At 45.4% G+C, this 14,169-nt stretch overlaps 1 protein-coding gene across 5 annotated transcripts in view; it reads right to left on the reverse strand.

The window, feature by feature from the left end:
* Window positions 1–3,310: 3,310 nt before the first annotated feature.
* CTIF (cap binding complex dependent translation initiation factor) overlaps window positions 3,311–14,169 on the reverse strand; it is a 198,128-nt gene continuing 187,269 nt past the window's right edge. For all 5 annotated transcript variants that reach the window (XM_028748038.2, XM_028748039.2, XM_028748041.2 and 2 more), the window contains one exon: window positions 3,311–12,586. In XM_028748038.2, coding sequence (XP_028603871.2) covers window positions 12,371–12,586 — 216 coding nt within the window. In that variant the 3' untranslated portion in view covers window positions 3,311–12,370. The remainder of the gene's footprint in view (window positions 12,587–14,169) is intronic.

A 14,169-nucleotide genomic window follows, 5' to 3' on the forward strand; every position in this document is an offset into this window, starting at 1 on the left:
GCTTCCGGGTCATGTGACCAGCATGACTAAGCCGCTTCTGGCGAACCAGAGCAGCGCACGGAAACGCCATTTACCTTCACACCGGAGTGGTACCTATTTATCTACTTGCACTTTGACGTGCTTTTGAACTGCTAGGTTGGCAGGAGCAGGGACCGAGCAACGGGAGCTCACCCCATCATGGGGATTCAAAACGTTGACCTTCTGATCGGCAAGTCCCTCCCGCATCCCTCCCATGGGTGTGAATGAGCCCTAAATCCTGAGAATTCCAGCTTTGTGTACTCAGTGTTGGCTGCTGAAGCTGGCTGGGTTCATAGGACCCTTTTGGCCCCCAATAAAATATTTGTGGAGTCCCCCCCCCAGTTGTTGGGCATTGCCATTCATATGGTGTGCGCGCACAACATCATGTGATCATTTAAGCTGGGCGGGGCTTACCTGCCTCCCTCCCAATATTTTATTCTAGTTGGCTGGGCTCTTGCGCGGAGAGCTTCTGTACTGCCCCTGGCTTGACTGGGGCGAGTGTGTAGAAAGGGCACAGATTTTTTTAGCATGGTTGCAGAGAGAAAGGAGACAAAACATGACAGAGACAAAAAGAATGCGAGCGCTGAATGTTCCTTCTTTGTTGCTTAGAAGGAAAGCAACGCCAAGACTGAAGGACAAACGCATAGGCCATGAATAGGAGTACATTTTTTTTCAGAGTCACTACAATGACTGCCTTTTCCTTGAATTCCATCCAACACCAGGTTGAATATAATAGATCACACAGATTAAAGGAAAACACTTTTGAGTAAGAATGATTGGGTTATTTTGCACGCAGAAACACTAAGTGCCTTTTTCAAATGCACCTAGGCGCATGTTCAGAGATGCTCAAGCGTGGGAGGGGAACATTATCCCTGCTATTGTACGCCTCTCTATGGCCCAGTTTAGATGTTCCCTGAATTACAAGGCAACACTTTTCCTGGGCTGCACCTGCTCTGTCTTCAGGCATGTTTGAAAGATGTCCTGCAGGAAGAAAAAGCCGTCCTGTTAATGGAGACATCCCATAACCAGGAGGCTATGTGCTGCCCAGTTCCTTCAAGTTTTCTGTGTGCAGGTTGGGAGAGCATTCAAATGTACAAATGGCCTCCTGTGGCTTGATGTGATGCGGTCCAGGAAGAGGCATAGTTTGATTCATGGTGTAGTGGTTAAGAGCAGTGGACTCGTAATCTGGTGAACCGGGTTCGCTTCCCCGCTCCTCCACTTGCAGCTGCTGGGTGACCTTGAGCTAGTCACACTTCTCTGAAGTCTCTCAGCCCCACTCACCTCACAGAGTGTTTGTTGTGGGGGAGGAAGGGAAAGGAGATTGTTAGCCGCTTTGAGACTCCTTCGGTTAGTGATAAAGCGGGTTATCAAATCCAAACTCTTCTTCTTCTTCTGCCAATAACATCCAGCATTTAGTGGTTAAGAGTTTTGAGAGACCAGGGTTCAAATCCCCACTCAATGGTGAAGCTCAGTAGGTGACCTTGTGCCAATCACTCAGCTGGACCTACTTCACAGTGTTGTTGTGAGAATAAATTGGAGAGTGGGAGAATTATATACACCACCCATTGAGCTCCTTGGAGTCATGGTGGGATTGATTAATATGTAATAATACTAGCAGTAACAGTAATGGAGTGGGTTGGTTCAGGGAAGCCCACTGCTAAATCAAATCAAATTCAGAGATTGCGCTTGTTAAATGTTGGCACTTCTCTGTCTGCCAGAACACACACCTGTGATAGAATTGGAGAGCTGGAAGGGACCCCAAGGATAATCTAGTCCAGCGGTTCTCAACCTGTGGGTCCCCAGATGTCGTTGGACTACAACTCCCATCATCCCTGAGCTCTGGCCTTGCTAGCTGGGGGTGATGGGAGTTGTAGTCCAACAACATCTGGGGACCCACAGGTTGGGAAAAGCTGATCCAGTCCAACACTTTACAATGCATGAATACACAGCTGTCCTATACAGGGATCGTACCAGCAACCTTGGCGTTATCAGCGCCACGCTCTAACCCACCAAGCTATGAGTGACTCAATATCTAAGCTGTGAAATTTTGCACCATCCCCACCAAAGGCATACTGGGGAGTTGTAGTTCATTGAAGGTCTTTCCCCAGAAAAATAAAAAGAGCATTCTCATGTCCCCGGCATAGTGGCTGCTAATGCACAACACAACTTCTTTTGGCCACTCTTAAAAGTGAAAAAAAAAGGTTCCATTCAGACCCAAGGTAGGGTGCATTCCTACCACTGCCCAGAAGCCAACTGAACAGCCAGAAGGATTTGGGATAGCACATATGGTCCCTGAGGAGCCCCCACCCCCAGTACACCTGTGGAAAGTTCAGCCGTCATAAATGTAATAATGGTGGATTTCCACCAGAAGTGATGAATGGACGAGGAAAGGACATGTTGGGACGCCCTTGAAAACGTAGCTTTCTGGAATTACCAAGGAAGAATGGCAATTGAAGCTAATGGAGTACGCGGAACTGGTCAAAATGACGGGAAGAATCCGAGAACAGCGGGACCAAATTGGACTGGACCAAATTGTAAATTATTTGAAAGACAATTGTATTCAATCAAATACGTTGGTAGGATTGCAAGAAGCTGTGTAAGGAAAGGTACAAAAACCACTGCAGATAAGAATAAGAATGTATGATGTTTTCATGTTTTTGATTTTAAAGCAATGGTCAAATAGTGAAAATGCAGAAATTTGAAATGAAAGATAGGAAATCATAAGGAAGGTTTGAAGGAAGTCAGGGCCCTAAAAAGGCAAAATGTGTAATATAAGAGGAGACAATGGAAAGTATTATTGTAAAACTAATAAAAATGATATGAAAAAAGAAAAAGAAAAAAAAAAGAAAATGTAGCTTTCAAAGCCACCAACGCTGTTTTGTTTTCTAGCTTAATGGGGCTTACTCTATGGTAAATGGAGATAGGATTGCCGTCGAAGGTTGTTTAATTGTGTGATGGTTTCGGTAGCATGCTCAGCCCTCTCCACTGCAATTGAAAGGGACGGTTGTAAATGTCTGTGTGTGTTTGGTGTGTGGTGAGCATTTAAAGACCGGAGTTGCTGGGAACAGCATATGGATGCTTCTTGCTGGATCAAGCACACAAATGAACAATACAGTCCGTTCCAGCTGTTCTAAAAGTGAAAAAATGGCTCCATCCAAACCCAGAGGTTTTGTCCTTTTTTTTTGCTGTAATGGCTTCCTTTCTCCCATTCTTCCTTCCAAGCCAAACAAAATAAGCAAGTCTTTTAAGACCACCAGAACTGATACCACATATCAACAGAGATGGCAAACTGTCGAGCTTGAAACTTTTATTACTCAGATGATGTATTTTATAGCATACAGCGGTTCGGGATGTTCCATAAACAAAACTGAATTGCCATGAAGAATTGTCCTCTCCCTTCCCTTAACAGTCTATTAAATGTTGGAAATGATGGGAGCCTTTTTCCCCCAGCCGCCTTCCTCTTATTACAAACATCTAAGTCTCCCCAGTTCCAGAATGGTTGTTTTTTAAAAAACATTTTAACAATATTTTTTAAACAAAAGCACTTAAAAAAACCCAAAATATGATAAATGATTAAATTAAATGTTGGTTTTCAAACAAAATAAATACATATTTATTTATTTTTGCAATTAAAAAAAATCGTTAACGTAGCTCTGTGTTCTAAAGAAAACCACTGTTCCATACTGGGTTTTTTTGACACAGGATTTTGATAGCTTAAATGTTAACTTAATTCTGCAGACCCTAGATGTGCATCCAGGTTGATAGGAGTAATAATGATTAGCCAGTTTAAGAAAACAATTAGCTTTAAATAAATTAAAAACAACAACACCAGACATATCCACAGGGTGGGGAATAAGAACCAGGGCTGCAATCCAAGGCATACGTTTTCTGGAGGTAGACCCCATTGTGCAAAGGATCGCAACAGAAAGGAGTAACTTCAAGGATGCTCACATGATCACTTAACAAGCTACCACTGTTTTTTTTGTCCTTCTCCAACAGGAAGGCTTTGAACCTGCAATGTCATCTGGTCTCTGCCGAGTGTCCTGGATTTTGATCAAGACGCGGTAAGAACTTTTGCTCAGCACTGCAGCTGAATGGAAAAGAAACCTCCTGCCCCTAAAGGTTCTGCATTTGGATTTCACGCAAATAGCGTTCCTGCGTTGCTATCTCGTTCTGGAAAGGCAAAGGGCTACGACTGCCCGTCTCTCCTCTTGAGAAGACCTATTTGTTCCTACTCCATCCCCAGTCAACGACCTCATACCAAACAAGCGCATGGGAAACATTTTATTGCTTGAGCCAACTGTACTATGGCGCCTGTACTCTTGTGAGAGGCTGGGCTTGTTCCAGCCCTTGGATCAGGGTGCAAATAGCCTAATGGCTGCCCCCCAAAAGTTAGGAAGTCCTGGTATACAGGACCCAGTGTTGTGAGAGCATAGGAAATAAAAAGGGGACTCACCATCCACTTTTTTATTAAACCCCCCCCCATCAAAACCCTGGAGCAGAGAGCAATATTAAACCAGATTAATTTACCCCGGAACTGGCATGATCCACACGAGCGGCTCAGGACCGTGGATCACGCTTCCCTAAAATCTTTAGGAAGAGTGGAGGAAACCCCCTTCTCCCTGTTCATGCAAACCCACTTGTCAAACGAAAGGGTAGCTAAAAGCGTTCCAAAGTTTGTCTGGTGTGAATTAGCTGGTCCTCTCCTTGAGTTCTTCTGAAACGTCGCGGTAATTGCGAGAACAGAACAAGGGGGTGGGCCTTTCATTCCAGATTAGCATTCAGAGTAAAGAAGACAGTTCCCTTAAGAGTTGCTCTGTATGAGATTCCCAAGGGAGGGTTGCTACATAAGTCTAAGATCCTTCGGTGAAAAACAAAAAAACAAAAAACGGGGGCTGGATACCACCACAAAGTGTTTACAAAGAAACAAGCTGTTCCGCGCTACCACAATATGCTGAAATATCAATTCATTCCTGGTACAGAAAGGGGAAGGCCAGTCACTTAATTTTCTCCAGACTTTTACATCTATCCCCCCCCCCCCCCCCAATCACCATGCTGTCACACTCAAGTGTGACCAAGAAACAAGGTTCAGGAAAGAGCTGTGAAGCAGGTTTGATTCTCACTGTCCTGAGTCCCCAGGGACAGAGGCCGACTTTAGCCATCCCCCTTGTGATATCTCCAAGTGCACTTCTTCCTTGATCCCATAGAAGTCATAGAATTGATTGCCCATCATCCCTATGGAAATTACTATACCACCAGCTAAGTCTTAACTATGGAGTGGACTGCGTCTTTCTGCATCTTAGCACTGCACCCCCTTCCTGGGGCTCTACAGTGAACAGCCCCTCCTGGAACATACTCACATTTTGCTAGGTTCATTTGGACCACAATCGCCAATGAAAAGACCCAAAACCTTCAGCTCAGAAGAAGGGAAGCCTCTGGAGTAAGAAGCGCAGGTGTTAAGAAATTTGCAGTTTAGTGGAGTTCAGTCATGGTGTCCCCAATACAGTATGTTAGTGTAGGTGTATGCAATGCTATCTGGCCCTTGATCCAAATGAAGCTAATATTCACAGAATTGTAAAGTTGGAAGGGACCCCGAGGGTCATCTAGTCCAACCCCTTGCGATGCAGGAATCTCAACTAAAGCATCCATGACAGATGGCCACTCAACCTCTGCTTAAAAACCTCCAAGGAAGGAGAAATCACCATCTCTTCTGGGAGTCTGTTCCACTGTCGAACAGCTCTTACCATCAGAAAGTTCTTCCTAATTTTTTTGCTCCCTCTTCCATGTGATAGCTCTTTAGATATTTCCTCTCAGTCTTCCCTTATCTAGCCTAAACATACCCAACTTCCTCAACCATTCCTCATAAGGCTTGGTTTCCATATCACTGATCATCTTGGTTGCCCTCCTCTGCACATGTTCCAGCTTGGTCATTATCCTTCTTAAATTGTGGTGTTCAGAACCGGACACAGTATTCCAGGTGTGGTCTGGCCAAGGTGGAATAACAGAGTAGTACAATGACTTCCCTTGACCTGGAGATTATACTTCTGTTGATGCAGCCTAGAACAGCACCAGCTTTGCTTTTCTGCTGCTGCATCACACTGTTGACTCATGTTAAGCTTGTAGTCCACCAAGACCATTAGATCCCTTTCAAATTACTGGCAAGGCAGCTACCCCTCACATCTTATATTTTTGCAGCTGGTTCTTCCTGCCTCAGTGCAGAACCTTACATTTGTCCCTGTTGAAATTCATTTTGTTAGCTTGGGCCCAGTTCTCCAATCTGTTAAGGTCATTTGAATTCTGATTCTGTCTTCTGCGGCATTAGCGACCCTTCCCAGTTTGGTGTCATCTGCAAATTTGATGAGTGCCCCCTCCATTCCTTCATCCAAGTCATTTATAAAGACGCTGAACAACAACGGGTCCAGGATAGAACCCTGTGGCACCCCACTGGTCACTTTTTTCCAGGATGAGGAGGAACCATTGATGAGTACTCTTTGGGTTCGGTCAGTCAACTGGCCACAAATCCACCAAACAGCTACCTTGCCCAGCCCATGTTACCAGCTTCTCTGCAAGAATATCACAGGGAGCTTTGTCAAAAGCCTTACTGGATGGTGATGTAGCTGATTTATTCCATATTGAGCTTGGCAGAGGCATCTCAACTAAATAAGAGATTGTCTTGCTGGATCAGCCCAGAGTTGTTCTACTGCAGGGTTCTGTCTATAACAGATACAACAAAGATTCTGTCTCAGAGAAGCTCAGGGAAGGAGGGCATTGAGGTCTAATGCTTTCCCTTTTTGACTTGCCTACAGCATCTGGAATTTCTGATGTATACTGCAGCTGCAACTGCAGGTTCCATTTACCGTATTTTGCGCTCTATAAGACGCACAAGCAGACCATAAGACGCACCTAGTTTTTGGAGGAGGAAAACAAGAAGAAAAAAAAATCTCAGAAGCCAGAACAGCAAGAGGGATCGCTGTGCAATGAAAGCAGCAATCCCTCTTGCTGTTCTGGCTTCTGGGATAACCGCGCAGCCTGCATTTGCTCCATAAGACACACACACATTTCCCCTTACTTTTTAGGAGGGGGAAAGTGAGTCTTATAGAGCAAAAAACACAGTACTTGAGGAAAAGCACCCCCAGTCGGAAGCCACTAGCTTGTTGTTGTTATATTTTAAAAGCAACAACACACCAACAATTTGTTGATGTCAGGAGAAGCTGTTTATAATTTTTACCAACGTTTAGATTTCCACAGATGAGTGGAACAATCAGAACATCAGGTTAAATAATCAAGACACTGGCTGAAAGAAATTAAATTGGAGGATGCTTACATATAAATTAGTCATGGAAGGGCACTGGGACACACCGCTATCGGGAGATGAACACAGATGTTGCCCACTGGAGGCCGAGGAGGAAACCCAGGACTGCAGAAGGAAGTAATGGGACCGATTCCATTAAGGCTGGGTCCACGGCTGCTATTCAAAAGCAATCTCTATTAAAGGCCATCCCTGACCGGAGCTTTCATGGCTGGCGGCAGCAAAGCACTTTAACAGAATTACCGTCATGCGGCTTTTGCTTTCCCTCTTCATAGTCCAAGAAAATTGCAAGTGATTAAGTGAAAATTTAGGGCTTTCGAAAGGCAGTAAAATATAGGTCTGCACTGGAGTAGGTCCTCTCTCTGCCCTCCATTTAATATTTTTCGTAGGTCAAACTGAAAGCACTGAATGGAACAGAGGAGGAACGCTGCACTTTCATATATGACACCAGGCAGTTTGTGGCCGTATTAATTCTTTGTTGTGTTCTACCTCTTTGCTCCCATCCAATTAATGCAGGAGAAGAGATTCTTCCATTTGCCTAAACCAAAAAGAGTGCACAGGGTTGTGGTTGTGGTGTTGTCGTTTTGCAATAGTGACGGGTGGAAAATAAATTTGCAAGGGACACACACCAAGTGCCACCGAGGCTGAAATTACCTCTGAAAACTTGGGTGCCACACAGATTGGCAGGCGTTTTGGGACAGGGGGCAGGGAAGTGGCCAAACAACTGGGAAAGTGACCCCAAATTGCAGCTCAGCAAGGGAGATGAAGGCTGATGCCCTTCGCAAAAGCCCCAGGCCTCCTCAGAAAGTCTCACCACGAGGTTTCAAACTGGGAGCCTACATGTGGCAAATCTTAATTTTAGGGTAACTTGCAGTGAAACAGGACACATAGGCAACACACTTCCCCTGTTCTCTTCTCCCAGTTAAGAGTTGCTACAAGGAAGACTGCCTGCTAACAGTTAGCAGTTGCTGGTTTCCTCCCCTCCTCTATGAATTTCTCTTATCCTCCCTTCTAAAGCGAATGGCCCTTGTGGCATTTTCTGGCAGCAGCAGCTCCCAGACTATCACTGTTTTTGGGTGGGATTCAGTCTCTCACTGTCAAATTCAGGTTGCTCAAATGATGCTGATTTGATTCCCTTGTGCAACTAACCCACTTCTGTCTCACAGGAAAATGACAACACTGATATGTTTTATCAATGGTTGCTACACCAATGACTGGCAGGTGTATGCATGCCTCTGTTGGAGAAAGCCCTTTGCCCTTTGCCTTCTGCTTGTGGGCTTCACATTCAGATTTACTGGGTGGCCAATGTGTGAAATCGGCTCCTGGACCAGATAGGCCTTGGGGGTGTGAGTGAGCCAGCAGGGCTCTTTCCATGCCCTTACGATTCAGAAAATCTGGTTTAAAACCAGATCTGCCGCTTCTTTAACAGTACCCCAAAATGTGCCAACTTAAAGTGCACTTCCTCACCCAGTCTAGCAGCAAAGGGGTGGGGGCCCTGCGAGATTCTTTTACAGAACTACCGGTACTTTTCCCTTGGGATGTTAAGACTAAAGCCCCGACAGTTAAAAACAGGTTAATTAAAGTCTGCAATGGAGATGTGCTCATAGCTAACTTCTAGGTTGGGGCGTCCTCGCTTTAGGTTGTTCCCTATGATGGTGCTTGAAAAATCCCCGAGCTTTTGGTGGAACTGGAAGGATTGGGGGCCCAATGCACTGGATGTCCAGACGATTCCAAGGCAACCAACCCCACAATATAAGGGCCTTCAGGAGGGTCAAGCCCTTGGGCCGGTCCAGGAGGGATGCCTGACCTAGATCCTGAATACTCAATCCTGTCTGTGCTGTTGAGACAACTCCTGTGCAGTGGAACCAAGGTGGTCTATGGGCATACTTTGTCTGCTACCGACAAATAATGCATGCTTGATTTTTACATGGGTCCATTTAAAAGTGTTGGTGTGGACCCTTAAAGCATTATATATGGCCGGGGACTCCTAAATCTAAAGAGACACCTTAACCTTATATGAACCTGCCCAGACCCTGAGATTGTCGACTGAGGCCCTTCTCTGTGTGCCACCTCCGAGGGAGACCTAGAAGGTGACAATGAGAGAATGGGCCTTTTCTGCAGAAACTCCCATTGATGGAATGCTCTCTGCAGGGAGGCCCACACCTAACACCAACTTTGCCACCTTCCGGTGCCAGGCAATGGCATTTTTGGTTTTCTCGGGTATCAGGACAGCCCCAATGACTGGATGTTTGCATTGTTTTCACCACTGTGCTTTATTCTTCTTGTGAATCGCTTCAGGGCTTCTTGTTGCCGGAAGGGATAAACCGAAACGTAAACCTTAAACACGGTTAACAACACGAAGTGCCGTGACTTGCACCAGGCCTCATCCTGCCTCACAACTAAGTTCAATATTGTTATTGAAAGGCCTGCAGCCATTTCTGCCCCCCAGCAAGGACAGAGCTGCTTTTAAAATGAAGCGGGAATTGTGGTGTGAAGTACTCGAGGAACCTTGTCTTAGTAGATGTTCCACCCTTCCTCTGCTCCAGCCTCCCTCAACCTTGGTGCTCCCAAGATAATAAAATAATAATAATAATAATAATAAAATAATAATAATAATAATAATAATAATTTATTTATACCCCGCCCATCTGGCTGGGTTTCCCCAGCCACTCTGGGCGGCTTCCAACAAAGATGAAAAATACATTAAAATTTCACATATTAAAAACTTCCCTGAACAGGGCTGCCTTCAGATGTCTTCTGAATGTCAGGTAGTTGTTTATCGCTTTGATGCTTTTGGGCAACTCAGTGCTGGCAGGGGCTGATGGGAACTGTAGTCCAAAAACATACTGAGGGCACCAGGTTGACGGAGGCCTCTCCACCATAACTCCCTTCTCCCTAACTCCCTACAGACATCTTAAGGCAGCCCTGTTTAGGGAAGCTTTTAATATCTGAAGGAGTATTGTATTTTAATATTTTGTTGGAAGCCACCCAGAGTGTTGGAAGAAACCCAGCCAGATGGGCGGGGTATAAATAATAATTTATTATTATTATTCTTCTTAGCTAAAAACTTCATCTCACACAGATAAATAATCCTCTTTGGGTGGCTTATTCATTCAGAAAACTGGCCTTCTAGAGTGGGAGAAATAACCAAATGGCAGGTTTCAGCTAAAACCCTATGGCTCTGCAACACAATAAGTATTGGGAAAATAAACATAGGGTTGTTTGTATCTAGACCCACTAAAATTAAAGGACATGGCTAACTTAAGTCGATCAGTGTCAATGGGTTTACTCTGAATATGACTCACACTGGATACAACCCATAAAAATGAAACTCTTCTTGTCACAACACAAAAGCCTTCCTTCCTTCCTTCCTTTTTTCTCTGTCTCTGTCCAAAACTTCAAATACCACATACATACGTACATATCTCCTCCTATTTACTGGCTTCTAAAGAACAACTTCCACTCCCCTCTTCCCACCCCGATTCTCTTTCTCGTTTCTAGGCTTAACTATAAGGGGCCACTGTTCAACTGCGTAATTAGGAATAAGACTGGAATTAAAAAGCAGTTCGTAAGCAGGAAAAGTGTTAACGCACAAACCCCAACTCAAAGGCTGAGCTGCTTCTTGATTAGCTGACAAATGTCATCCCCCACAACCTTCAACTTCACCCGATTAGCTGCAGACTGACCGTTTCTGAAATCATCTGGCGCACTGCTCTGAATTTCATTTAAGCTATGCTTTAATTTAATATAATTTAAGCGTATGATTAAGGAACAGCCACACATTGCAACTGCTGAGAGAAACACCAGTGTTTCTTGTACTGAACTCTTAACGTGTGGATATCCTCTGTCCCTGTGCACACGCTTCTTTAAACACTTGCGTACACGGCAATTAAAAGATTTCAACACTTTTGTATGAAATCGCTATGTTAGACGTTCCCTTCAGGAAACTGGTACCAACGCTGGTGTATTCTGACAGCAATTGCAACGTGCGGATTTGACCTTTTATCTGGAAAACAAGTCCCGGTGAAATCGTCATGGAATCAGGCTGTTAATGCGAACCCACCGGGCAAGACATTTTGTGGCTATAATACTTCTAAAGTGGTTTTGGGGTTGTGCTCCCGGTACTTTGAGGTCCACAAGCAACCCTCCGCTTGCGTCGTAACATCATCTTTGCTTCCCAAAACTCAAGATAGCAATTTGTCCGTTCGTATATATAAGATATATTCTATACATAATGTGCATAAAATAATACACCAATGAGAAAAAAAGAAAATAAAAGATACCCAGTGCAATTTTTCTTTTTTGGGAGGGGGAAAAAAAGAGTGAAAGAGAGAATTTTATCCCCTCTGAATGTCTAATCTGGAATGGGGGTTTCAGGGTCGGGTGCAAGGGGAGTGGAACAGGAGGAAAGCGAAGGAGACAAAACCATGAAGACAAGAGGAGTGGAAGAAAGGAGGGGGGGAGGAGGGGGGGAGTCTCTTTGCCTGACAAAAGCTGTCAATTACCAGAGTCTGGTGTGGAACGTGTCTGCCTTTGTCCCCCCAAAAGACATCTGCTGCGTTCTGCCTCCCGCCAGTTGGTCACTGCAAGCCAGGAGGCGGCTGCTGAAAGCCATCTCTGCCTGGCTCTCCGCGCTCCCTATTCAAGTCCGCCGTGTTCTTTCTCGAACCGAAACAATGACCCGGCGGGATGTGGGGCTGAATGAGAGCGACGGGGGCGGGATGGAGAAAGGGGAGCCTCGAAACAAAAAAAAGCAGGCACGGAGCGAGTGGGGGGCGGCGACGGCACTTGAGGACACGGCTGAAAAGAAACATGCTTCGCCCCCAGGAACATATTCGTACGCATGCTGGGAGTTTGTCTTCTTAGGTATCTGGACCACAAAAGGTCGCTCGGTCCTTTCCCTGGTTGCTGTAGCTCAGTTCCTTGCCCAAATCCTTTCTCCTCTCTCTCTCTCTCTCCTGTTGTGTTTTGCTTTTTGTTTTGTTTTTAAAGTGCGTGTCTTCCTCCTCCTCCTGGCTCTCCACCACCAACCCCGCCTCCCTCTCAGGCTGTCAGTTTCTGGATTGTCTTGTTGTAGTACTGCGTGATGGGGGGCGTCAGGGGGTTCCAGTTGTTGGCGTGCAGCTCAATGACCTCCAGGAGGAGGGACCGGGTCAGCATGGACTCCGAGGGGCACAGCATCTTGTCGCGGGCAATCGCCAGGAGCTCCATCATCATCTCCGGCAGCTGCTCCTCCAGGAGCCGGCCGGTGCTTTGCAGCTGTCGAGAAAGAGAGAATGAGAACGGGGTCAAGCGCTGGGCATTCAAGAGGGCCTGTCCTGCCCTGGTGCCACCAAGTCCACCTTCTCTCTCCACCTGGGAAGAAAGGAGGTGGAGAAGGAAGTCTCATCTTGTTTTGCTTTTCTTTGGGCAAGCGTACGCATTTCGCTCTGGGGCTGCAGCCGGTGCAAAACACAGCAGTCCAGAGAGGCTCGTGGGATCAGACTGCGGCCATCATGCTACGTCTCTGCTTAAAAGGATCGCAGCATCTGCCAGTGAGCGGCCAGGCTAAGCTCAAACGGCTGGTTTTGGTGTACAAAGTCCTATACAGTGGACGCTCGGGTTGCGAATGTGATCATTCGCAACCCGCAGCGTTCGCAACCCGTGTCTGCGCATGGGCGGGTTGCGATTCGGCGCTTCTGCGCATGTGCAAAGTGAGATTTAGTGCTTCTGCGCATGCACGACCGCCGAAACCCGGAAGTAACCCGTTCCGGTACTTCTGGGTTTCGGCGGTCCGCAACCCAAAAAGACGCAACCTGAAGAGGCTGTAACCCAAGGTATGGCTGTACAGCTTGGGACCAGGATACCTAAAATATCGTCTCATCCCTTATACACTGCGCTCTGCCAGAGACGCCGTCCTGCAGATATTCAGTTTATTAATTTAATTTGTATACCACAACCTTCATCCGTAGATCTCAGGGCGGTTTCGCATCATAAAAATGCAAGATAAAAATACAAAATACATGATGAAAGAAGAACAAAGCAAGCCGATAACACCCCTCCCTCCCTCATTAGGAGGTCCAGTTCAAATGATACCAGAATCCGGCCTTTAGCATGGTGGCAACTCCTCGCTGGAGGCAGATGCTTTCTCTGTTGTCTATTGAGAATCTGCTAAAGGCCTTTTTTCAACAAGCCTTTTAAATGAGCAGTTTTATCCCATTCTGTATCTGCATTGGTTTAGATTTTTTTAAATTTATTTTTGACTCTAAAACGTATAAACTTACAAAACCCACCCAAACACAGTTCAAAATCCAAATATTGAGATTACTCTGAATCTCCTGACTCCCCCCCCCCCCCCCCGCATCACTTCCATGGGTCCAAATGATAATATTTACAACCGCATATCAATACTTGTCCAAATGTTATCCTTCCAAATTATCTATACTTTCTGTTACTTTACAAGTGGTGTTTAAAATCCTGCTAATGTTTTAACCTGCTTTCAGTGGTCTTGTAAATAAATTATAAACTTTCCCCATTCTTTTTTAAAGTTCTTATCCTCTTGATTTCTGAGCTTCCCAGTTAATTTTGCCATTTCAGCATAGTTCATCGACTTGGTTTGCCATTCTTCTCTGGTTGGGGTTGTTTCTTCCTTCCATCTTTGAATTTGTTTTCGTACGCAAAACCATTTTAATTGTGCTTATACGTGAGGCAGTTTTAATGGCTGGTGCTTTTATAGGAAGTAATTCGTAAATGGAAATAAATAAACAGTGACATTATTTTGATTCATATCCTGCCTTTCAAATGCAACATCAGGGCGGCTGGACACAGAAACCCTATGGCCCTATTTGGATATTTACTCTTGC

This window comes from Podarcis muralis, chromosome 11 (assembly GCF_964188315.1).
Source record: "Podarcis muralis chromosome 11, rPodMur119.hap1.1, whole genome shotgun sequence".
NCBI lineage: Eukaryota > Metazoa > Chordata > Lepidosauria > Squamata > Lacertidae > Podarcis > Podarcis muralis.